We start from the raw sequence: 26637 nt of genomic DNA on the forward strand, positions 1-26637 counted from the left end.
AAAAAAAAAAAAAATAAAAAAAAAAATAAAAAAAAAAATAAACACATCATGGTAAAATTAATACCTTCTCAGCTTCGCATCGAAGCTAAAATAGTAAGCTTTTTTTTAATATGCTTTTTGTATAAATCTGATGACAAATCTAAACAACCCATCTGAGTAAATTTTTTTTTTTTTGACTTTATTTTTGATATGTCTTGAAAATTCAAACAATCAGGGCTTAAAATCATTTTCATAACGTTATGATTATAGTATTATAACTGTATTATAGTACTAAAAAACAGTTGGAATCGTATAATGCAAAAAAAAAAAAAAAAAATTCAAGCAACACATAACTATAAACGAAATAAAACAAATATCATAAATAAAAACAGAAAATATATCGAAAATATATTGATGATTCGTTATAACTTATAAGTAAGAGCCAAATTTTTATAAAATTAACTTTTAATATTACAACATAAAGTAAAATGTATTTATCATTACTAAAAATGTAACTCTTATACAATAATATAGAAATATGCAATTTATAGCAATTTTTTCTCAAATTTGCAAAACAAAAATTTACATTTAGAATATGCATATTACGAAACGCCAACAATTGTAATCAAAATTATTTTGCAAGGTTATTGAAGAATTCGTATTTGCATTAAAATCTGGTACCTAGATACAATTATTTTAATTATTAATTTTAAGTAATTGGTTGTGTTGCAAAATATACGGCATACTATTAAAATACACAAGTAATGTACAGATTACTAAAATACGTGGAATTAGAGATATACGTGCAACGATGTGCGATTACCTATAAATGACGGCAACAACCATTAAGTCTCAAAATAATTTTTACCAAAGTTAACTTATAGAATACTGATCAACACAAATTTTATATATGGGGGTAATTATTATATTATAATAACTTACACATCACTAATAGTCATTAAAAATGTATATGGTATTTTATATAGAAAGTTATTTTGATAACGGCTTTGTTAATTATTCTTTAAATAAATAACTTAAATTTATATCATTACTTATTGTTCATAACATTATATTAATTAGTCATTTTAAATGAGTTAATGTAAATTTATATTAGATTAATAACAATATTAAATTGTAAATTTGGCTTGTATATGAAAAACATTAAAGGGCCCATTCTAATTCGGTTAAAAAGTAAAAACCAAAATCATTAACATGAAACGATAGAAAGGTCACCTTAGTCTTATAAACCCTAATTCCGCCATATTCTTCACATTTTCCTATTTGCATCATTGCTTAATAGGTAATAGAATTGATTCACTCTTCTACAAGTGTCAACATTGACAGACTATAAAACCATTGATCCTATTATAATAAAAAATCTAAACCTCCATTAAAAGGCTTCGCTTAAATAAACTAAAATAATGTAAAAATTAATTTTTAGCTAATAAAAATTTTTTTAAGCATTACGGTCCCAAAGAAAGCTTAAATAAAGGAACAATAAAAGATAAAATTTACTGATATTAAACATTATCTTTGGCTTGTAATTACAGGTTACTAATAAAATTTAAATTACCTTTATAACAAATACTTAAATGATGAAAATTAAAAATTAGAAACTTACCGTCAGCAGCTGCAAAAAAATACTTTAAATTATTTAATTTACATATTATACATAGTGGAACAGATCTAACTGTTAATCAAAGAACTTTGGATAAACATAAAATTTAAACTTTATTTTAGGTTTGATACAACGCTGAGCAGACTTTTACTATGATGTATTTTTTTTCATGTCTGTCTCTATTTTCCTCATCTCTTATCGGACCGTCGGATCATTCAACGATACGTCAAAAGATCATAAATGGTATCTAGTTGAAGACAACTAGATACGATTTGTGATCTTTTGACCTTTAAAATTGAAAAAATTTTCCTCGTTCTCTGTGAATGGAGGAAATCCCCAAAACACTTAAATTTTTAAAATCAGTAAATTTTGACATTTTATTCAATTAATTTTTTTAAACTGCCATCATTTTTTCTAAAATTATCAGATAAAAATACATTTTTCTAATAGAAACCATAGGTATTTACATTTTATATAATATAATCTTTTTGAAATTCTGACCCTTGACCTACCCTTAGGAAAGTTTTAAAATAGCACCTTTTTTTATAAAAAATTTATTTTTTCAACTTAAATTTTGAAAATGTTTCGGAAATAATAACAGTTTTATATATAAATATCTTAAATTAAAGCTTATATGACGTACTATAGTAACAAAAAAAAATTTTGTACCTATGACCTATTTTCTATGCGCAAACGGTAGTCAAAGTAGAACAAAAATAGGAGTTAATTTTGCTTTTGGAATAATCCACTAATTTCTTAAAATTAAGCACTATTCACAGATTTGTATTGAAGCGTTTTTTATGATAGTGATTTAATCATTGTCTGATATCATTATACATGACTTAACTATGCCACGTCCCTACTGTGCTAATTTTTCTTTTATTAACTTTAAGGTCTGTTTTCACGGTGAAGACAAAAGTCCGACATTTTTTTTCCACAATAAAGTATATTACATTAGTTTTAATTTAAGATATATATATATATAAGTGTCAGACTTTCCGGAATATTTTCAAAAATTCTACTTTCTATATGCATTTTTAAGTTATAGAGAAATGGTTCGATTTAAAAAAAAAGTATCTTGAATAAAAGAGATATATAAATAATTTTTAAATTTGTAATTTTTTTGGAGATTAATGATAATACAATTTACTTGAACTAGAAAAACTAACTATTCGAAAACGCGAACTTCTTGGAATTATTGTCATTAAAGCGACAGATATAAAAAAAACAACTTAATAGCTCCTCAGCGTCGTATCGAATTAATTATAATTAAATTTTAATAAAATTATCAAATACTCACGTGGTAATAACATTGTATTACATTTAGGACATGCAATCGATTTAGTAAACCATTCATCTAAACAATTATTATGAAACTGACTTTCGCAACACTTCATATTAGTCACATCTACAAGTAACATTGTTCTGCATAATTTACATACTAAAAATAAAAATTTACACTTAACAAATTATATGTTTTTGTTTTAGCTTCGATGCGAAGCTGAGAAGGTATTAGTTTCACTGTAATGTGTTTCTTTTTTTTTTTTGTGTCTGTTACCATTTTTTCTCAGTGCTCACCGAACCGATTTCTTTTAACGATACGTCAAGAGATTACAAATTGTATCTAGTCGAAGAAATTAGTCTCGAAAATGAAAAAATTTCCCTTGTTCCCCGTAAATGGGGGAAATATCGAAAAAAATGGCAAATCACTAATTTTTGAATGTTTTTTTACTGCCACAACTTTTTAAAAATAACTAAATCAATATAATTTTTTTTTTTATAAATGCATAATGTCTTTACCTATCATTTGGTATATTTTTTTTATTTATTTGACCCTAATGGGCTAGTCATAGGTCAACTTATCCAGAAACAGTAAATCAGAAGTGTAATAAAGAAAGATAATAGTTATACGTGAAATAACCTCAAGCATTAATCAAGCTGAATTTCATTATTATTATGTATTGGCAGTTACATGTTTCTCAAATGTTTTAAACATACTTTTTATAATATTTCCAAAAGAGTGATTAACTTAAACCATATTTATATAAATGATAATACAATTTACTTTAATTAGAAAAAATAACTATTTGAAAACGTGAAATTCTTAGAATTATTATCATTAAAGCGACAGACAAAAAAAACACATAACTGTATAATTAATACCTTCTTAGCGTCGCATCGAATTAAATTATAATAAAATCATCAAATACTCACGTGGTATTTTTGTATTACATCCAGGACATTTATTCGATTTACTAAACCATTCATCTAGACAATTGTTATGAAACTGACTATTGCAACACTTCATATTAGTCAAATTTATATGTAAAAATTTTCCACACAGTTTACATTCTAAAATAAAAAATTTTACACTTTACAAATTTTGTGTTCTTATAAGTGTTAAATAGGATTATTTTTTATAAATCAGTTTTGATGAGTAACGCATGGATCAAAATGATATTATCAATGGTAATATCTAAAATAAGAACCTTAATTACTTTTTATATTTTCTCGGAAAATTATATTATTTACTAAAATACTGAGAGGAAGGTAATTGGGAATTTTGACGCTGCCGATTTGGCGACAGATGTATAAGTGATAATACATAATAAATGAAACTAATAAGAATTATTTTATTACGGCACGAGTATTAAAGAAAAATATATATTTTAACACTAAGTAGGAAAAATAATTATACTAATTATATTTTAATATTTTAAAATATTCTATACCTTTAAATGGTTTTTGGAGACAATTTGGACAATTTCTCGGTTGATCAATCCAGTAATCTAAACATTCAGAATGAAATATCTTCTTACAACATATAGTTTGTGAAACATCATCCATTAGGTCGGCGAAACATATTGGACAGTCTAAAAAAAGAATAACTTATGTAAATTAGAAATTTTACAAATGTTTAATTATTTATCTTATTTATAATTCTACTCTTTATTTCTATTATTTGAATGTCGTTATGATAACACTCAATAATAATTGAATAGCGTATTCAAAAATCAAAAACTCTTTTAAACATTTAAGATTCATATAATAATGTGTTTTACTTTATAAAATTTTTTATAATTGATTGGTTGAATATTTGTATTATTTTAGCGTCGATGCAAAATGTAGAAGGTATTAATTTGACTATAATTCGGTTTTTTTTTTTGTGTAGTTTCTAAATTCTAGAATTAAGATTTCTAGGAATTATTGGGCATTAAAGCCAAAAATCATACAATTTTTAGTTAAAATGGCTATTTTTTAAGTATTTTGCATAGCATTGAAATATCTAGATCAGAATTATGTTAAATTTAAGTTTTTTCTATGCATTATAAGATTATATAATGAAAGACTTTCTAATGACTTTTCCTCTTTAAGTAGAGAACACCTTAAGTCAAAACTCATGTAATTTATTATAGATATGTTAAATTTTGTTTAAATTTCTTTTATATATGCATCACGTTAGTTCAGAGAATCGTTTATCCTAATCTGCTTACATAATTATTATCTAATTTTTTGGTAAAATGGAGAGATGGATTAATTTTATGCTATTGATAGGTTTTCCGTCAAGAGATTGCCTGTCAGGTTTCATTTCACGCGTTTCTTGCTATTAACCCATTGTAGTTTTCTGTATTCTTCAAGAGTATGTTCGTTTATTTAATATAGTGGCACACAATAATTTGCACATTAGCTAAGTTGGGACGTTATTTCGGTTGATTAGATTTGAATTAAATAGAATTCGATGGGCTCGTCGTATTGCTTGGAGGTGACCTACAACCTTTGCTAAATGACGAATTTTCGTGCAATTAAAACACATATTCAATTCATACATCGATGTCGCCAAATAATGTAAAATCGGGCAGTTGAGCTTACATACGTGATCACAAAACTGAATACTGACGAAGATTGTAGCAAAATCATTTTCCATTATCAAATCCATTATGGCAATAACACTGCCCACATGATTGTTCAAATTTGATGATCCAGTATTGTCAACAATTGGTTTACTCAAAGAACATGGCTGCAGCAACGATAGCGGGATAGGAGACAAAAAGTGGATTGATCGAAAATAGAATTCTATCATAACCGATCGCAACACTAGCGGACAATATTCAAATTTAATCATCCTATAGATTTACACACGAACAATCTATTGGTCAAAGACTGGGAATCCCACATCGCGTCTTGCTAGCGAGAATTGAACACACGTTGAATATTTCCATTGTCAATTACCAAGGTAACATGTATCCGAGTAGACTGCAATATCATTATTAGATCGTACCACAATAGTCGTCAATTGCATACATTGCACGAGTTCTTTTCAAACGTACCATTCGGCTACTATATTATCAAGTGTTCCAGAGAAATTGTCAGTGATAATTTCAAAACAAAATATTTATATTTATATATACAAAAATATTTTTAAATTACCCGATCATCCGGTTTTTGATAAGGAACCCGACTGATATTAACTAATTAATAACGCTAAATGTGTTACTAATGTACTACTATTATATATGCACGTATATTGCACAAGTTTTTTTAAACTTGGGTGTAAATTTTATATATTAATCTATCTTTATAAAAGATAAATTAGATTTAACAATGTCTAACGATAAAAATAAAAGTACATCTAGATATAGAACTGCAATAGCAGCTGTATTTACAAAATACATAGAAATACATAGTTAAAATAATTATAATATTATAATTAAAAATATACAATACAAAAAATGTATTATTAAGAATAAAATGTCTCATATTATTTGAAAATAACCTATTAACAAGACATACAGTCTTAGCACGCTAAAAGAAGTAGCCACTTCTGTCGACACTCCTCAAGTGCACACTCAGTTTTTTTTATCTCAAATAGCATTATATTAGCTTTAATTAAATGTTTGATAAACCAAATGGTTTGAATACATTGAACATTTATTCTAATTGTGCAATATCACATAAGGTGGATTTATTTAAATGAATAAACTATTCCTAATATCGAACTTGCGTGCAAATTGGCTCCACGCAATTGTCGTGACACCATTTTTCTCAATTTATTAATCATAAAGCATTTTTTTGTTAATAATTAATTAAATTCTTTCTATAATTAAGGGGGGGGGGTTGCGTCCGAGAAATAGCTAGTGATAATAAAAAACCTACGAACTAACCACAGACATCACTGTAAAATGTTATTAACATCGAAATAATAGTTTAAAATTAGTTATCAATTAGTTAATTCCCTAATTAGATTAAATAGCTTGTTAACCATGTTTTTTACCATTTAAAAAAATAAAGTTGACACCCTAATAAGGAATAATGTATGAACATGAAAAATTCTTTACGATTAATAAATTAAGAAAAACATATACTTAAAAGAAACCTAAACAAATTATCAATATTATATTTATTTTTTGACTAAGTGATTCGTGATAAATGAATAATCCTATATTTTATATAGTTTGACACGGCCCGTAATAGCGCACTATTCATTTACAGTGAACTAGCACGTTATCCGGTCGTGATTATCAGCTGTCCATCGTCGCACTCATTAGTGTTGACGATAACACTAGTTTGTCTTGTACGACGGTCAGTAGATAGAACAGGTCAGGGGGTGCAGCACCGCGAGACACGTCGGCGACTATGTAAGCTAGTCCACCTGTGACTTACATCCGCCGCACGAGTCGTCGAAAGATAGTTATATTGACTTGATATTATCATCATATCGGGCTTCAATATTGTCAACCGTTTTTTAAGTATTTTAATTTTATCATTGAAGTTAAAGGTGTATTAAATTGAATTCACAATTTCGCAAACATTGTGTTACTTTTACATTATTATTATTAACCTTTTATTACCGTGTCAAGTTTTATAATAATAATATATAGCATATATTTTAACAATATCAGTTGATTCTTTGGCCGAAGTGTACAAATACAAATACAAAAGAAAATAGATCTACTCTATAAATTTAAGTATATGTACTAGAACTATAAAATTTATTGTACTCGAATTTTAGTTTTAAGTAAAAGTAGAGAGTTTAGAAACACACCTCAGGTAAAAGTGAAAAACATTTGGTAGAATTAACATTTACACTTATCGGGTAAAGTTAAATTCACTCGTGAGAGTTTACCTGTCTTCAGAAGAGTTTACAATCGTCTGATTAATGTGATTAAATAAAATGATGGAAACAAGTAATAATTGGATTGGAAAAATTTTATCTTTTAGTTATAGATTCAGAAAAGTTTTTTAAAGTATTTTAAAATATTAAAAGTATTTTACTATCTGGTTCATTGGTGTTAATCTGTAAATCTGTAAATCCTGTTAAATCCTTAGGAACTTCAGAGCTGGTAAGTACTATTCCACCTCTTTGTAAGATAACCAATAATATGATCATCTCTGTCATGAATATTTTCTGAAAAATAATATCCAGTGAGACGATAGCGTAAAAATTATAATGACTATCAGTATTTATTTTGTTTACCAGTCAATATCTTATTAATATTTATATATTTTTATGTGTTTGGCCTATATATTTTCTTAGATATATAGATATATTTGGTATTCAGTCAATTTGTATTATAAAAAAAATCATAATATCATAAAATCAAATGACATACGAATAATAATTAAAAATATACTTAAATTTTTGAAATTTATCTAATTTTATGCAGTAGTTATTATGATATACATATAATTTTTATGATATAATATCATAAAATATTTAATATGATTACAAAATTTCAACAAAATTATAAAACCTTAAAAATTTAATGTTTATACATTGCAATCTATGTACCATCTTCTCATTGATAATATTTCTAAGTTCTTCAGCTTCATCCCCCACCGCTAAAAATAGTTGAGAAATGCATGTGTATTTTATTTCCAAATAGAAATTTAAAAAAATGAATCACTATTTTATACACCAATTAAGACCAATTAGGATTTTTTGATATATACAGGGTGGCCCACCACTCACTGACAACTTAAATAACTTTTGATCCAGTTAATATTTTTAGCTGATTTTTTTTTTTAATATTAGTTAGACGTTAGGTCTATAGCTATATCTCAACAATTAATTTTTTTACATTTTATTCAAAATATTAATTATTTTTAAATTTTAAATAAAATGTAAAAAAAAAATCTAAGATAGCTATTTTGTTAATTAATTAATGAAATAATGTAATAATGATATAATGTATACATTATAAACTTGGCATTAATACCATGATAAGAAATTAGATAAGGCAATTATTACTTATCACTCTCATTCAAAAGTATATTAAAAAGATAGCGTTTTCTTCTGTCCTTTTCTCAATACGTATTTCAATGTTTAATACCGTAAAATAGTACATGAAAATTCAAAATTTCACAAACTTCAAAACACTACAGAATATTTACTATTGAATATTAATATGATATTTTTTTGCTAAAATTTTTCTTAAATTCTACTCTACAAAATAGCTATCTTAGATTTTTTTTTTACATTTTATTTAAAATTTAAAAATAATTAATATTTTTAATAAAATGTAAAAAAATTAATTATTGAGATATAGCTATAGACCTAACGTATAACTATTATTTAAAAAAAAAATCAACTAAAAATATTAACTGGATCAAAAGTTATTTAAGTTGTCAGTGAGTGGTGGGCCACCCTGTATACCTATACGTTTTTTTTTTTACAATATTTACAAAAAACATGATTTTATGTAGAATTTGTGTAATAGCATAGTATTATTACATGATAAATAGTCAACGACAGACACTTAAATAATTATCTACAAAAAAATATCGAAGTTTAGAAAAAAACAGATTTCCAAAATAATTTTTAGTTTGAAAATACTAACAATGACTATCTCATATTTATAAGTTATAATATGATTGAAATTATTTATCGTTATAGTATAACAAAGAAATTTAAATGAAAAATAATTTAATTAAAAAAATTATTTACATGAATATTTCTTTTCGTTGTAAATTATTAACATACTGGCATTTCTATCATAAAGAACAATTAAAACTTTGAATTTTAGAATAAAACCATAAGCATAATTAACATTAATCAATCTATCTATGATATATCATACAATTAAAAAATATTTGTTTATTCCATTGAATAATATCTAATTTACAAACAAATGAAAGTTTCAAATAGCAATAACAAATGTGTACCTATAAATTCTCATGACGTAAAACAAATATTAGCTACTTCTATTTATAAATCACTATTATTTTGTACATTCATTATAGCTCTAATAATGCAAACATTGAAGTAAAATATAAAATAAATGTATGAAGATTTATAAAAATTTAAAGGCCATTCATTATTAAAAAAAAATAACTATTATTTCAATGAGTTGAAAATATATGTTTCATATGAAAAAAAAAAGTTAGTACCCTTATAAGGTATAAAGGATAGACCTAAAAAATATTTAATAACAGAAAACTATATATATATATAGTTTAGCCAAAAAATGTATAAAAAAAATTATTAGTTTTAGAGAAATTGAGTTAAAAAGATCAATCTGTATACTGAAATTGTATATATATATATATATTATATAATTGTTTTATTATATAATTATATATACAAAACCAACGCTTTCCCTTTAATTTATTCAAAAATCCCACTTGTCTTTTTTTAATTTGAATAAGTTTTGAAATTTAGAATACTCAATATTTATTTATTCACACTCAAGTTAAAACCCAGAGTGGGATTCGTTGCCCGGGTTGCACCACGTGGAGGCGGGGGCAGGACTTTGCGAAGGGGGCAAAAATAACTCACAAAAACATAAAACATAAAACACGAATACCTAAGGCGCCGGCCTAAACCAGCGCCTTAGGTCATCCTGTACCGGGCGGCGCGGCTGCCTCTGTCTCAGGCGTTCAGCTTCCTCCTTCTTTTCCAAGATGGATTCGGCGAACGCCTGGACGAGCCTCCACGCCTCCCAGCTTCCCAACAACAGGTTCACTAAGGACCCGACTCGGAGCGTGGACCCCAGACGGAACTTCAGAGAGTCCCGTTCCTGGGCCCACGCCTCGCAACGGAAGAGGGTGTGCAGAGCATTGTCTGCCTCTCCCGGACGATCCTGACAGTGGTCGCACGTAGGCGCGGCTGCCCTCCAAATACCGTGGAGGTATTTGTTGAAGCAGCCGTGGCCGGACATCACTTGCGTGAGACGGTAAGACATCTCACCGTGTGTCCGGTCCACACACTTCTCCAGGCGGTCGGGTCCAATCAAGTTAAAACCTTATGTAACCTAACCCAAACCTTAAAACAATAATGTATTATATCTTTTTTCCAAAAGAGGTACAAGTGCGTTTTAAAACAGACCTATATGTTCATTTTAATTGTTTTTAAAAAATGTGTAATTGTTTGATTAATAAACTTAAAAATATTGCCATAAAAATTTCATGAACATTATACGATTTTTAATAAAACCGAGGTCATCATTTATCAAACGTCAATTAGCCTCGCTCTCCACTACCTCATTATGATCATTTTCAGCCGGGAATTGTTATTTTATAAGATCAATAAATAAATAGAAAATAATCAAATTAATAAGGTGAGGTGCGAGGTTATGTTTTTTTATCAAGAGACATTTTTGTGCGGCACTATTATTACCGCCAAGGTATAAAAATATTAATATTAAGAAATATAATAATAATATATAAGGTATAAAGTATGTATTAAAAAAGTACTTTTGAAATTGTCACAGAAATCAATATTGTAATTTTAATTTNACATAATATAACTATTTGATAGTAAATTGTGTGTGACTTACCATATTTAAGTTTTTTGTAATATTATCTTAAATACATTTATACACTCGTGAGAATGTTTTATAATAAAATTTATATTCATTTTACTCTTGATTTAAAATTTTTTTAAGTAGAAACTATCTGCGTCACCACTTTAGGCATAAATTTTTAATAATATATTAAATTTGATTTATATCTTCATAAATTAAATTATTTGTTCCATTTATAATTATTGTGTTAGAAACTAAATACTTAAAATTAAAAAAAAAAAAATGTTAACTATATAAAAAATTTCAATATCAAATAAAATTAATAATTTTTTTAGAAAAATGTAATGAAGTTTAATCCACAAAAATATGCTAATTATGCTAAATATGCTAAAAGAAGTTGCTCATTGAAACTTTACACAGTAATAAACAAAAGAAAATATAATGGCTGTATGGTATCTTTAACGGTCGACGAAAATGATAAAGGATTGGTTGGTTTTGTGATAAATAAAAGTAAAGGCGGCGGTGGTTTAGTATAAAGAAAAGTAAGAGTGACTAGAGGTACTGGGCAGTGACAATAAAAGAATGAAATAGAAAGGGCTCTCGGGGAATGTATGCCTACATAAACACGCCTGATAAATATGAGTAAGATAAGATGAAATATCAATAAAAGATTACTATATAGCTCTTGCACAAAAACGTATACACGAGTCACAAATATCGTATTTCTTTACAAAAAAATTAAAATAATATGATTTTGACCACCTACCTCACCATAATTGTTTATTACTAAGAGTCCTTCGGTGAAAGTATTATAATAGAGTTATTATGTAAATGAATATATTCACTTACCTTTAATTATCTTGATATGACAAATATTCTGTTGAGATGAATCATGTAGTTGATGTCACTATTAGCGATATGTAATTCTGTACATGCACTTAAAATAACGCGATTTTTATTATTGTATCAACCCGCGTGTAACTATTTCTCTAGTACAACTCTTTTTTAAATCTACTCAAGTTAAAAATCCAATTTATTATTATTTTGATATTTTATGAAAACATTTTTTGTATATTTATGTGGTATGCTCTTTGCCATTATGCCTTTATACTAACGCATTTGTAATTCAATAATTTGTAAAACCAATAAATAACATTACTATCCTGTGCAAGAAAACTATTTCCAAGTGACCTACGTCTTTTCAGTCGTCTATAGAGTGATCTAGGGTAGATGCGAGCTCAATTTAAGTTCTTTGCACATTTGATTAGATCAGACTGGCTATCAGACTATAAAGTGGAGAGACACTTTGGAGAATACTTTTGATCAATATAAAGTTTGATTACGATATTATTATGCTAGTACTCTGTCCAGCCAATTTATGGCGCTTCAATAAGTAATATAACACAATTCAATCTATTAATGAACCTTTTGTATGTGTATATATATAAAAATAAAAATTACCAATATTTTTTATGTGTTGGAATATTTGTATCACCAAAGGTGTTCGCCCAAAAATAAGATGTATAATAATTCTTCTAAGTCCCGACGATTAAAAATAAAATGTAATATGGTGTAGGTTTCATATAGAATTGTAATCAAGAGGCAACAATATACTCAAGCAGATTCCATGTGCGTGTATATTGAACAAGAACTGCCCTTTTTTACGTAAATAAATTTTTAATGAGCCTCGGCCTCAATGTGTTATCTGCTTTAAAATTCTATCTAACCAAAGTATGAAACCGTCTTTATTAAAACGTCACTTTTCTACAAAACATTCGACGTTAGAATACAAACCAAAGAACTATTTCGTTCGAAAATTTTCACAGATGAAAAGCACGAAGAAAATTATATCATCTTTAGCGGTAGTACTGAAAAAGCAGAGGTAGCATCTTTCTTAGTGAGCATAAGAATAGCGAAGTGTGGAAAACCTCATACCATTGGCGAAGAACTGATTTTACCGGCGGCAAAAGATATGGTAACTTGTATGTTAGGTAAACCGTCAGCTAAACAACTCGATATGATACCTCTGTCAAATGATACAGTTCGCCGCTGAATTGAAAGTATAGCATTGAATGCTGAAGAAAACTTAATGGATCAAGTGAAAAATAGTGATTTTTTTTCCATACAACTTGATGAAAGTACAGTTGTATCAAACTATTCTCAGTTTATGATTTACGTGAGGTATATATTTCAAACTTTAATTAATGAGGATTTTATATTTTGGTTAGCACTATCAACACAAACTACCACTGATGTAATATTTAAAATGTTGAACCACTTTTTTGTTGAAAATGGATTAAACTGGAAAAAGTGTGTTGGCTTCTGTTCTAACGGTTCTCAAGCTATGACAGATAAACATGGAGGCGTTGCGACTAAAATAAAATTGTTTACAGAAAATTGTACTTTCATACATTGCAGAATCCTCAGGGAAGCTTAAGTAGTAAAGCGTATGCAAAAACAATTTAAACTAGTACTCCAGGAAGACATAAAAGTAGTCAATTTTATTAAATATCGGGCTCTACAATCTTGTTTATTTACAAAATTGTGTTCCGAAATGGGAAGTTATCAGATTAAATTGCTTTTACATACAGAAGTGAGGGTGGGTCTCTCGAGGAAAAATGCTTAGCAGGTTTATTGAGCTACATTTTGAGGTACAATTATTCCTAGGCAAGACCCATTTTGAACTCAAAGATAAATTGACAGATAGCCTGTGTATAACAACATTGGCATACTTATCAGACATTTTCAATCATCTTAATGTATTAAATTTAAGTTTACGAAGTAAATCTTTGTCAATGAATGACAAAATTAATGCATTTATTAAGATAATTGAAATGGTAAGTAATAATATTTCGAATGAAAACCTGCAGTCATTTCCTAATTTGGATCAAAATGTGACAGAACACGAACTTCAAGTGAAATCTGATCTCATAACAACATACAACCACATTATAAAATGCTAAAAACAACGTTTGAAGAATATTTTGAAGAAGATTATTCTGAATTTTTTTGGATAAGAAACCCATTTATTTTGGATTTGGATGATATTCCTAAAACACTAACAAACAATGAAAAAGAGTCTTTGATAGAATTGTCATGTGATGAAAATTTGAAAATGGAATTTACTAAATTATAATTGGGTGAGTTTTGGATAAAGATTTAAAATGGATATATCCGTTGCTGTCTAAAAAAACATTGTTATTTTTATTACTATTCACAACCACTTATCTTTGGGAAAGTGAATTCTCCTCAATGATCAAAGTAAAAAACAAGTTTTGAAACAAACTGAATTTCAAACTAAAATTAAGTAACACTGAATCAAATATTTCATCGCTAATATCAAATATCAAATTTTAATTTATATCTTAATTTTTAAACAGTAATAAATTTGTAATAATAAATAAATGATAATTATATTGTAGTATTTTACTGCATTTTTGTTTAAATAAATGTATTTAACTATGTAAAGTTTGTATCATACTATTTTTAATTATAATTGGTACGTGACTGATTAATAATATACTTAAGTGGTACGCGAAAATAAAAGTTTGATAACCGCTGCTTTAACCGCGTTCCGTCTATACGCGTGGTGAAGACTAAATATAGACTTACCTTAGAAATATAAATATTATTTTTTTAAATTGTATTATAATTGGTTAAAAAATGTATTTTATAATTTTGATATTATACTTTAGGTATTCCTTCTATACCTGACCGAAAATGTACGGCGTGTAAAAAGAATATTGAAATATTTATATTTTCTCCTCGTTTTCCTCAAATATATTGCAAAAGATGCTTTTATGACATGGAAATACGTTATAAATGTTGCAAATATTGTAGCGAAAGAAAAGCTTGGAAATGTTGCATATATTGTAGTGAAGAAAAAGTGTAAAATTATTTATAATTTACAATTATATATATACACAATACACAATATATTGTATATTGTGTATATTGCTAAAATAGATATCACTAAATAATGTGCTAGATATTTAGAGTTATCAAATCATTATGATATCTATAACTTTTTATTTAAATATTATAATTATTAAATTATTTGTAAGCTTAAGTTTAAGGCTAAAAATAAATCGAAACATTTTAAGCATATTAAAATATACTAACTTATTGAAAAACCATATCATAATTTTACATGATAAAAGTATTACATTATTATGTGACTCGTGTATTTTTTCACATATTTTATTGATATACAAAACAGATCAAATTTTAAAATATATACAACTACTTTTTATACAAAAGTTTAGATCAAACACACGGATTTGTGTAGTTGAGAGCAAAATTACTTGATAAGTTCTTTTTATAATATAAGAATCCTTATTCACACTTAAAAAATATATGTTTATAATTATCTGCACAATACTCAAGATTTTAAATAATACTGTACATAAGTTAAATTTATATTTATATTTAACAAAAAAAAAAAACGGTAGCACAGTAGGATTGTTGCATAGTATGAACGTGGCATAGTTAGATAGTATAGATAAAACATGATAATTGAAATCTCAGATATTTTTCTTTAATTTGATATATGTTTTATGATAATCTGACCCTTTTTGAAAATACTAAGACCTTAAAACATATGTCAAATTAAAGCTTAGGTTACGTAATATAAATAAAAAAAAAGACCTATCATCTTTATGGAAATGGCTGCCGTAGTTAAAAAACAAGCTATTTTTGTGTTCAAATTTTATTTTTGTTTGTTTATTTTAAAATATCTTAAATACAGTGAGGCAACGAAGAGGCGGTGGCCATCTCACGATTACCATGTAATATGATTATGTATAAGGTACAAACTAGTCAGTAATAATTAATTAAAGTTTGAAAATTAATATAAATATTTAATCTATTTATCATTTTCTTTGCTCAGATTTCTAATTCTAAATAATTGGTTGTTAATATAATATAAGTATGGACTCTTATTGATTTAAATCTTACTTGATAATTATTCTTTGTTCTTATAACAACTTTTAATAGTATGAAATAATAAAAAAAATAACACAAATTCTAGTTTTTATTCATAAATTAACACGTAAGAATTTTGACAATGATGATCACAAACTTAACGTATCGATGTCGAGAGCGCGATCGGAACAGTCGAGAGTGCGATTAGAACAGAAGGACTATCGAGGATTGCTCTGCCTCTTATAATATTTTATATCCCCAAAAATCACCATTGTCTCATTCTTGCAATGTTATTATTTTAATGATAAGTAATCATAAAATATAGAGATTAACACATCGAATAACATAAATATATAAAGTAACATGAAATATATAAATTAATACATGCGAGTAACATACAAATCATTTTGATAATTTATAAACGTTAATATAGTTTGTTTTTACATTTAAGATTAGGGTTGACACATTGTTTTTATTATTAAGATTGCTGACAATTATAATTTATAAATTTCTTAAAGAGTGATTTTTTAAGATTACTCTAATAATTGACTCATGTCTGAATCGTGTGTAATATAACTATTAAGCAACAGTATGCGTATATTAAATATTTTTATAAATAAAAGTGTTAGTAATCTTAGACCATAATTGTGGACACAAACAGAGTACCCTACTGTTATATAAAATCTAATTTTACCTAAGATATTTCGATACAAATATAAAATCTAAATCATATATATTTAAATTATACATATTATGAGTATATGATACTTTTATCTAAACTGAATTAAAGTTATATTATTAAACTATTGATCATAAATTAAATTAATTTAAACAAAAAAATGAATTATAATTTATTCATTTAATTCCTTTTTCTCTCCACTCGGTCCTTTGCTGCCAAAAATCATCCACTAATAGCCATTCATATGTTCATACATGTCTTTTGGCGTCATATCAGGAACATTTCTGTTAATTACGTATAAAAAATCAAGGTCACAAATGTAATTAGTTTCTTTTCAAATTTAAAACTAAAAAAATAAAGGAAGCTAATTTTAAAATAAAAAACTTTGCAAAGTTTAAATATGTTTCTATATAATTTTTCTTATCAATTCATTTCTCTACCGTATGCACTATATAATATTTGCACATCTTTTGACATCAGTCGTGAAATAACTGATGTCAAATATTCGGTTATTTTAGACGATGTTTTAAAGTTATTATTTACTGTAATTTTGAATTCATTGTGGCATTTTTCAGATATAAAGATTTTGTAGTATTAGTATTGAGCCGGTATTCTAAAAACGCTTGGCCCAAGTTCGACGAACCAGGCAAAATCAGTACTGGAGGTTTAGTAGTGCCAGTACTCTGCCGGTATTCGATAAGCAATGGCGATACCACGGCAGCCAGTACTTACGGTCAGTGCTGTCTCATTGCATAAACATGATAACAGCCAGTATTACACCAGTCAGCTATCAAATGCCAGGACTGTCGAAGTACTGCGCACTTAGTTAATACTGGCGTTGTACAAAAATGTCTACTTTTGTGGATGTGAAACCGTCATCTACCTACCCTACATCCTAGACGTTACTCCAAGTGATTTCCGACTCTTTCCCAAATTGTAGAAAAACTTAGGTGAAACCCATTTCAAGACCGATGACGAGGCTTATGATGCAGCCAGACGGGGGAGTTCTATGACTCCGGTTTCAAGAAATGGATAACTCGAATGCAAAAATGCATTGAACGAAACGGCAACTGTGTAGAGAAGTGGAAAAAATCTTTTTGAAAATATATTGTTTAAGGCTCATAAATGTGTTTTTTTTTTTTGTGAAAATCATTTGAGGGACTTATTTTACAAAAAAATCTCGCAAGTATTTATTAATTTATTATACTTATAAATAATACAACTTATTATCAGGAAATAGAAATTGATGTTGTTTATTTCTTAAAAAAAAAAAAATTGTTTAGTCAATTTAAAATTTTACATGATACCTATTTTACTTAAAATTGTATTTAAAAAATATATTCTTAGATCTTTTTTGTAATGAAATCTACAGTACGTGAATTATGAGAAAAAAAACAAGTATATTGTTGTGTACGTAACACTGTATACATTAAAATATTACACTGTAAAACGACAATTGTATATCGTCTTGTAATAAAATAAACACATGCGTTCTTTTCATGAACGAAAATCATCCGTAAGTCTTATGTAAACAAAAAAAAATGTATAAAAATAAAATTTATTTAACATACTACGTTAATAAATTATATTAAGTCATAAATTTTTTTAATCTCTGCGATGCTTAAGAAAAAAATTTAAGTAGCGATTGTATATTCTAAAGGGTATTTTAATGGGTTATATTTATATTTTCTAAGAGATACCGTTCAGCTGTGCTTCTTTTCGTGTTTAAATAAAATATTATATATATATATATATATTTATAGTGACGAACTTACATTTTTAAATAATCTGAGTAAAACTACACAATACAATTATTTGTTATTATTATTAATTTTATTAGTAAATTGCGTGACTCCCCATATTAATGGGAGTTGTAATATTTCTCTTCAATAATCCAATAAATTTACTTATCTACTCTTAAAAATATTTTATAGTAAAATTTTACTAAATTTTATTTTTTATTTAAATTTTTTTTTCATACACACTATCATACGTCATTACAAGCAAAAATGTTTAATATCATGTTAAATTTTATTAATATTTTCATATATTACATTGTATTTTCTATTTATAATTATTGTTTCATTTGTATATACTTTATAATTACTCGAAATGTATATTTTGAATAATACAGAGGAAACGTATTCAAAATACGTATTTGAAAACATTTTATTTTTAAGTATTAATATCCAAATAAAAATACTTTTCAAAAGTATTTCAAGTACTTCAAATTATTAAAAGTCTAAATTTTAAGCGAAGGGTGACTAAAATTATTTATATTTTTTTAGAGTGAGAATTTATTTGTAATTTATTTATTACAAAAACTCTAAATTTTAGTTTTGTTTTTGTAGTGTTATTTCTTTAAACTAAAATAAATTATGCATCATTATCAAATCAAAGAAGTATTATGTTAATGATAAAAGCAAAGAATATCATTAACTATATCAAACATGTTTTTTCAACGATTTTATTTGTTAATCGTCATAACATAATTAACAACGAACGTTATAATAAATTATTTGTAAATATAACCTGAATCTTATATAGGTAGTTGAAATTATACTCACAGTCTGTGAGTATAATTTTATCTATATATCTGTGAGTCACAGATATATAGAATATAATTAACAACATTCAAATTTCATGCATAAAAAAAATGTTCAATGATTATGATTCTGTTTATAAATTTTATATAATAATATTATATAATTATGTTTATATATATATATTTTGCGTTGATCGATTGTGCAAATCGATGCAGATTGGTGAAATAGACTATTTCATATAAATATTCAGAAAAAAATTAAACGTCATGTTAAAATAAAAATCAACAGAATTATGTAAATACTTTAAAAAAAAATTTTAGAAAGAAGTACAAAAAGTTACGACGCTTAGCGGTATTCGCATCTACTTTAGATATTCATACCGTTAGCGCTTAAACACGCCCGTTTCTAATCAGTCAATACTTGCAGCGCTTACCAAAAGATAAAAAGAACTATTTAAGAAAGTTCAAATTTTCGAATTCGTTTTACACGGTTTAAGTGGGCATGGGCAAAAAATTCAAAATAAGTGTAACTATATATTCAATATAAGCATTCCTCTTCCTTATATTTAACATTTACATTTTTTGGGAATAATTTTTTTTTAATTAAAATGACACCCACCTTTTAATGGATCATACTTGAAAGTACTTTCAAGTATGATCTTTCTATTGATATGACTTTCAAGTAATATCTAAAAAATAACCTCCCTGAATACTCACCCATTGTCTTGAGTTTCTATCTCTTCTGACTTTTTCTGTAGTAGACGTGTATTAGTGGTAACCACTATGGGATACTACTCGACGGTATTAAATAAATGGGGAAATACTAAGGGTTTGAGTAATAACGGGTGTGTTAACATTATTATTGTTAAAAATTAGTTTTTCATACGTTGTAACTAGATCTAAAAATGTCTTCACAGCTGCATGTGTTCTGATAGCATTTTCAAATATTTCATTAATGCTGTTACTGTTTTGTTTGATAAATTCATTTATGGAGCAGGTATTGCTGTTTTCTTTTCTATGTACATTGATGTTCCCAAAAAAAATCGATTGGACTTTTTTTTGTACGCAAAATCTTTGCACAATCACCTGAATTATAATTAATATCGTTATTAATTTATGTGTTATATTATTCAAATTCACATTTTTATTTTACTATTTGTTTTTAATGATTAGATTGTTGCGTGTGTTCTATCTCCATTCCGATCGTTTTGTTATTTTGACCTAATAATATAGAGTACTTTTTATAAATTTTACTTGATATAAATTTATTTAAAATTAATTACTTTGTATTATGACTTACTAATATCCTCAAACTCTATATCTTTTGAAAATCGTTCAATCCCAAAAAAATATTATATGACTATAACATTTACTGGTATTTTTTATTTTTATTGTTTTATACTAACAACTTTTGGAATCACCAGGGTAACATAATCACCATTTGAACGTCAATCAAATTTGTATCCATAATTTTCACAACTTCAAACACTATTGTAATAATAATAACAGTTCATGTTTAATAATAAAATTTTATAATTTTAAATTTTAACATACTGTACTCATCATTGTTGTCTTGAACATCCATCGAATTTGGATCCATCTTATTTGCAGCTTCGAGCAATGATATAATAATAATAGTAGTAATAATACAATCCATAATTGTTAATTTTAATATTTACAGAACGCATTTTCAATACTTTATCAGTTCCTATCAATTACATTTTTTAATAACAAAAATACTTTATAGAGATTAAAATATTACAATACTAATCTATCAAGCCGTGTGTATGCTGATCATACCTCGAGAAATTATCTTTTCTCGAAAATTTCTTCAAACACAAACTCATGACGTATCAATGATTTCAAAAAATTGAACTTCTTTCCACAAGTGTCACACAAATAACACATGATGATGATCATGATATTGAAAATGAGAGGACTCTAGGTGTCGATTAAACAAATGAAATACAATTAAACTAGAAAGGATAGTTTGTCTCGGTTTTATGTATTTCATTTTGTAAACCTCAGCACATTTTATGCCAATGTGCAGCAGTCCGCAGGCTATAGATGATTTTTTAAGAAATTTTTATTTATAAACGTTTTCATACGCTTATTATAACACCATTATATGTACTTTTTTTTATCAAGTTATTTTACTGATGTCATTTTATAAACGTTACTTGTATACATTACTCTTTTTTACTCTTATCTTTACTTTGTAAATTTTACGTTTGCAAATTATTATTTCAAGTAATTACTTTCACACTAATTTTTCTTTTCGTGTATATACGTTGTGATATATCTTTTTAGTATACAAATTAAAATTTAAAAACATGTGTTTGCTTTTTTAACGATAACTTTTCTTATAATTTTTATCAGGGATTAAATTATATGCAACACAATTTGTAATTATCAATATTTTTTATTTTCATTTTTTTCAAACATAAACATATGTAATAAACAAAAAGGAAGAATAAGAGCGTGCAGGTAGGAATAAAGGAGGGAAAGAAAAGATAGTGTAGGCTGTGGTGGTTGTTTAGTATAAAGAAAGTAAGAGTGGCTAGAGTGACTATAATAGAATGAAATAGAAAGGAAAATGGGTTCTCGGGTTATGTATGTCTTTATAAACACGTCCGATATACAGGGTGTTCAGTATGTCAGGAAACGGGTTTCTATTGTTCTCATTGTTACAAACAATGAGAACAATAGAAACCCGTTTCCTGACTTACTGAACACCCTGTATATATAAGTAAAATGAAATATCTATGAAAGATTAATATTTAGCCTCTTCACAAATATGTACACACAAATTTGTGTGAATCACGAATATCGCGTACTTTTTTATACAATTATTCTACTTAATTTGTTTTGGACAACCTACGTTACTTTAGTTGTTTATTACTAAAAATCCTTCGGTGAAGTGTTTATTATAGATTTATAAATGTTTTTAATTACTTCTAATTATCCTGATAAGACAGATATTCTGTTGAGATGAATCATGTAGTTGATGTCACTATTGTCTATATGTATGTATATGTGTCCATGTACGCATATAAAATTATACGGTTTATGTTATTATTAACTCTCGTTTAACTATTTCTCTAGTACAACTTTATATTAAATCTACTTAAGATAAAATCTAATTTATACTTTGGTATATTATGTAAACCTTTTTTCTATATCTATATGGTGTACTCTCTGGCCTTATAAGTAATATTTTATACTAACGCATTTATAATTTTAATAATTTATAAAACCAATAAACAACATTACTGTCTTGTGCAAGAAAACTATTTCCAAGTGGCCTACGTCTTTTTAGTCACCTCAGAATGATTCGAGCTCAATTTAAGTTCTTTGCACAATAGATTATACTAGTATCCTACAATCCGATTTTCTGCGCTATTCCCTTTCGGAAAAACGGCTGGGATCAGACTGGCTAGTCAAAAAATAGAGAGACGCTGGCCAAATAAATATTTGGTAAATTAGTATAATATTTCGACTTCGATATAATTTGTACTTCGTAGCTGGCTATGTCAACATGAGATATCAAACAATATTGTTATCTTTATGTAAAGACCTTTATGATATGTAGCTAACTTCTTTTCAATCACCTGAAGGATGACCTAAGTTAGATATGACTGTACTATAGAATTTATGCAGAATAAGTTATTTTAGTGTCCTAAACTCCGATTGCACGAGCAATCAACGAGCCTTTCGGAAAAACGGCTGTGATCAGACTGGCTAGTCGACGAGTGGAGAGACAATTTATTGAACGCTTATAATAAGTTGGAATCTTGACTACAATATTATTATACTAGTACTCTGTCCAGCCAGGTTGTGGCGCTTCAATAAGTAATAGTAAACAATGCAATCTAATCATGTATTTTTTGAAGTGTGTATATATATATAAATAAATAAATACTAATATTTTATATGTGTTGGAATATTTGTATCACGAAAGGTGTTCGCCCAAAAATAAGATGTATTATATTTCTTCTAAGTTCCAGCGATTAGAAATGGAATCTAAAAATTGTGTAGATTTGATATAGAATTGTAACTTAGAGTGAAAATAATTCTTTCCCACAAGTAACATGAATTCAATTTACTGAGATAAAAATCAAACGAATTTTGAATTTTATTCTTATACTCAAAGAAAAATTAAGAATAAATCGCATGGTGTCGGTGAGATTCAAACCTCGTTCATTAAGCGTATCCATTTTATTTTCCATCATACAAATTAGAAAATTATCTTTCTAAGTTAATGATTGATATAATTTTTGAACCCGTATTTTGAAATTTATTTACACTTAACTATAATGTGTGGGGACACCTGTATTTATAATGTCAACAAATGATGTTTATTATGATGTCGAAAAAAATTGTAACAAAATAAGATCAGCAAATAATATAAAATGAGTAGGGAACCATACACTATAAAATGAGGGATTGACAGTTAGACCACGACCGTCTCTATCGTCGTTAATTTTTGTTTTTATACGGTATTGTGTATTTATTATTTTGTGCTCGTGTGTGTCTTACCATTATATTTGCAATAAAATTATTTATAAATGTTATAAATACTAAATATTGTTATAATTTTATTAAATTTCATTATTTTGTTTGTACGGCCAAAGTACTTTAGTCAATTCCAATAGTTAGTGGGTGGTCTGTCTAGTTTCTAGGCTAAACCGTCTTTTTTAGTTAGTAGAGTGAAAAGGTAGATGTGCTGGTGCCTATCAAAGGGTAGCACCCCTCAGTCTGTACTTTCGAGATAACTGTGCTGACGAGTATATAGGCTACCCTTTTAGTGGCTCACTAATTTGAGAGCATTGGGCTGAACGGCGTATTCTGACAAGTTTATTTGAGGAGAGCCAAAAAAACGTGGTTAACATTTAAGAGAAAAGTTTGTTTCTTTTGTGTGTGGTTTGGTGACTACGTCAGGCGAAGCCAAAGTGCAACAAATGACAAGAGGTGAAATAAGGTTCTGTTTATTTTTTTTTTTTAGCTTTTTTAAACCACATTACTCTCCCCACTGTGTTATAAAAGTGCTTTTAAAATAACGGTTCAAAAGTTGTTATCGACCAGTCATTTTCTTAATTCAATCAATTTATTATTTTTATGCTTATCAAACATATATAGTTCAATTCAAAAAACTCATCTGATACTACTCCCCTCTTTCATCTTTAAAAATGAGGAAAGAGGGGAGTAGGACCAATTTTTTAATGAAAACTATAAAAACATAATATACTATTAACTTCTGAAAAGAAAAAATTATAATGTTTTTATACTTTTAAATGTGTTATGTGAGACATAATTAATCAATTATTTTGTATAAAAAAAGTTAAAAAAAAAATTCATACTAATAGACGATTTAAATTTTTAATTTAATTCCTGTATGGAATATTGTTAATGTTATTGTTAGTTATTTCTCTATATTTTAAAAACTGTTCGTCTTTCAAAATATTAGAAAGTGTTCTTAAAATAGTTATAAATTCTTTCTTTCTTAGATTAAAGTATTTGCTAAGTCGACGCAAATATTGTTCAACATTTTCGCTTATTTCCTAAAAAAAAATATTATTTTATTGTATTAATAATTTAAAGTATTTAATATATTCATTATTAATTATTTTTCGTTAATATTTATTTAAATTATATAAATAATATATATTTGTTTACTTCATTCGAAATGAAAGTTTCATACGACACTTTGATCTCGTGTTTAACTTCAGGACTATTATAATTATAATAAGAAAAACTGAAAATTGCTTCATTGATATCTACATAAAATGAAGCCAAAAGTTGACCATTCTCATTGAGCGTGACCAAATTTCTATAATTGCTAACCAAGCTGCTACGTTCAGTTACACTAATTGGTGAAAGATAAGGAGCCTCTATATAAATTAAGTTATGTTCATGTATTTTACCTTCGAAATAAGATAAATACTCAACATATTTCCTGCCAGAAACCATTTCTAAAATAATTTTTTCTTCTGGGTCTTTTGGTGCAGGAAAATAACCTATTTGATATTTTTTGATTTGAAGTGAGACATTATTTTTTCATGATTTATATTAAACATATTTTTAAGCTATTGTTGAAAAACGATATTTACCTGTATGTGGACTCAATTTATCGTCCATAACAGTTATAACTTTATTATTTAAAAAACCTGGATCCAATATCAAGACTCCTTTTCGTCCGATTATTTCAATTTGTAAAGCAATCAAGATATGATCTTTAAATGTTATCCACGGATTTGGTTTATCAGTAGTGCATTTATTGACATTCTATAAAATTTTCAAATTTCAATAAAAATATTGAAAAAATAATTTTACACAAGAGAATTCATCGTTAAGGATTTATATGAAGATATTCCTATCCTAAAAATGATTATGAAATAACAATAAGTATTATAAAGTAGGTACTATATATAACAATGTCTATTAATCAAAGTATCATTTCATAAAAATGAATTATTATGCTACTATATACCATGAGGTTTTGTAAAATGCAAATCTTTAATATTAATGGTGATTGCCTATTACTGTGTGTGGTGTTCTTTATTGTATACAAACATAAAATAAGGAAATATAATAATAAGGTAATATAATAGTATATGATATAAAATATCAAAACATGTAATATAAGAGATTGTTTAATAATATCAACAATAAGTAACTATAAAAAAAAGCCAGTACAAGGGGTTCGCGGCTCAGTGGTAACGTGGCATAGTTGGATCAAGTATGATATCTGACAGTGATTAAAATCACTATCAAAAAAAAAAAAAAAACGCTTCGATGCAAATCTTTAGTGTTTAATTTTAAAAAATTGGTTGATTATTCCAAAAGTTACTTGATCTGCTAATTTCTTATTAATACTCCTGATTAAGTTAAGTATGTCGAATTAAAAAGGGATTATTAAAAAATATTATTTCTCTTAAAAATTTTTGTTGATCCATACATTTTTCAATAAGTTATAGCATTATAGAGTTAAAAATTTAAAAAATAAAATCGAGAATTTTCAAACAAAAATAGCATTTGATAGCCCTTTTCACCGTGAAAACAAAATAAAGTCCGAATTTTTTAGCTTCGATGCGTAGCCGAGAAGGTATTAATTTTACTATGATGTGTTTTTTTTTTTTTTTTTTTTTTT

The 26637-nt window shown here is 26.7% G+C and overlaps 2 protein-coding genes and 1 long non-coding RNA gene across 3 annotated transcripts in view; all 3 read right to left on the reverse strand.

Moving 5' to 3' along the window:
- Window positions 1-11492, reverse strand: part of LOC126899954 (uncharacterized) — a 23097-nt gene extending 11605 nt beyond the window's left edge. Inside the window, exons 1-5 of the mRNA XM_050675255.1 lie at window positions 11374-11492; window positions 7871-8003; window positions 4330-4470; window positions 3812-3949; window positions 2898-3038 (exon numbers count right to left, since the gene is read on the reverse strand). Coding sequence (XP_050531212.1) covers window positions 2898-3038; window positions 3812-3949; window positions 4330-4470; window positions 7871-8003; window positions 11374-11376 — 556 coding nt within the window. The 5' untranslated portion in view covers window positions 11377-11492. The remainder of the gene's footprint in view (window positions 1-2897; window positions 3039-3811; window positions 3950-4329; window positions 4471-7870; window positions 8004-11373) is intronic.
- Window positions 11493-16302: 4810 nt separating this feature from the next.
- LOC126899955 (uncharacterized) lies at window positions 16303-21708 on the reverse strand. The gene is made up of 5 exons (XR_007702757.1): window positions 21042-21708; window positions 20788-20975; window positions 20641-20708; window positions 20205-20573; window positions 16303-17226 (listed from the first exon to the last, which is right to left on the reverse strand). It is a non-coding gene; the product is annotated as an uncharacterized LOC126899955 (long non-coding RNA).
- A 2469-nt stretch (window positions 21709-24177) lies between these two features.
- The window catches only part of LOC126900016 (uncharacterized), a 9957-nt gene continuing 7497 nt past the window's right edge, over window positions 24178-26637 (reverse strand). The window contains exons 5-7 of the mRNA XM_050675363.1: window positions 25598-25772; window positions 25164-25504; window positions 24178-25048 (exon numbers count right to left, since the gene is read on the reverse strand). Coding sequence (XP_050531320.1) covers window positions 24872-25048; window positions 25164-25504; window positions 25598-25772 — 693 coding nt within the window. The 3' untranslated portion in view covers window positions 24178-24871. The remainder of the gene's footprint in view (window positions 25049-25163; window positions 25505-25597; window positions 25773-26637) is intronic.

This window comes from Daktulosphaira vitifoliae, unplaced genomic scaffold, assembly GCF_025091365.1.
Source record: "Daktulosphaira vitifoliae isolate Bord-2020 unplaced genomic scaffold, ASM2509136v1 Scaffold_2, whole genome shotgun sequence".
In the NCBI taxonomy this organism is placed as follows: Eukaryota; Metazoa; Arthropoda; class Insecta; order Hemiptera; family Phylloxeridae; genus Daktulosphaira; species Daktulosphaira vitifoliae.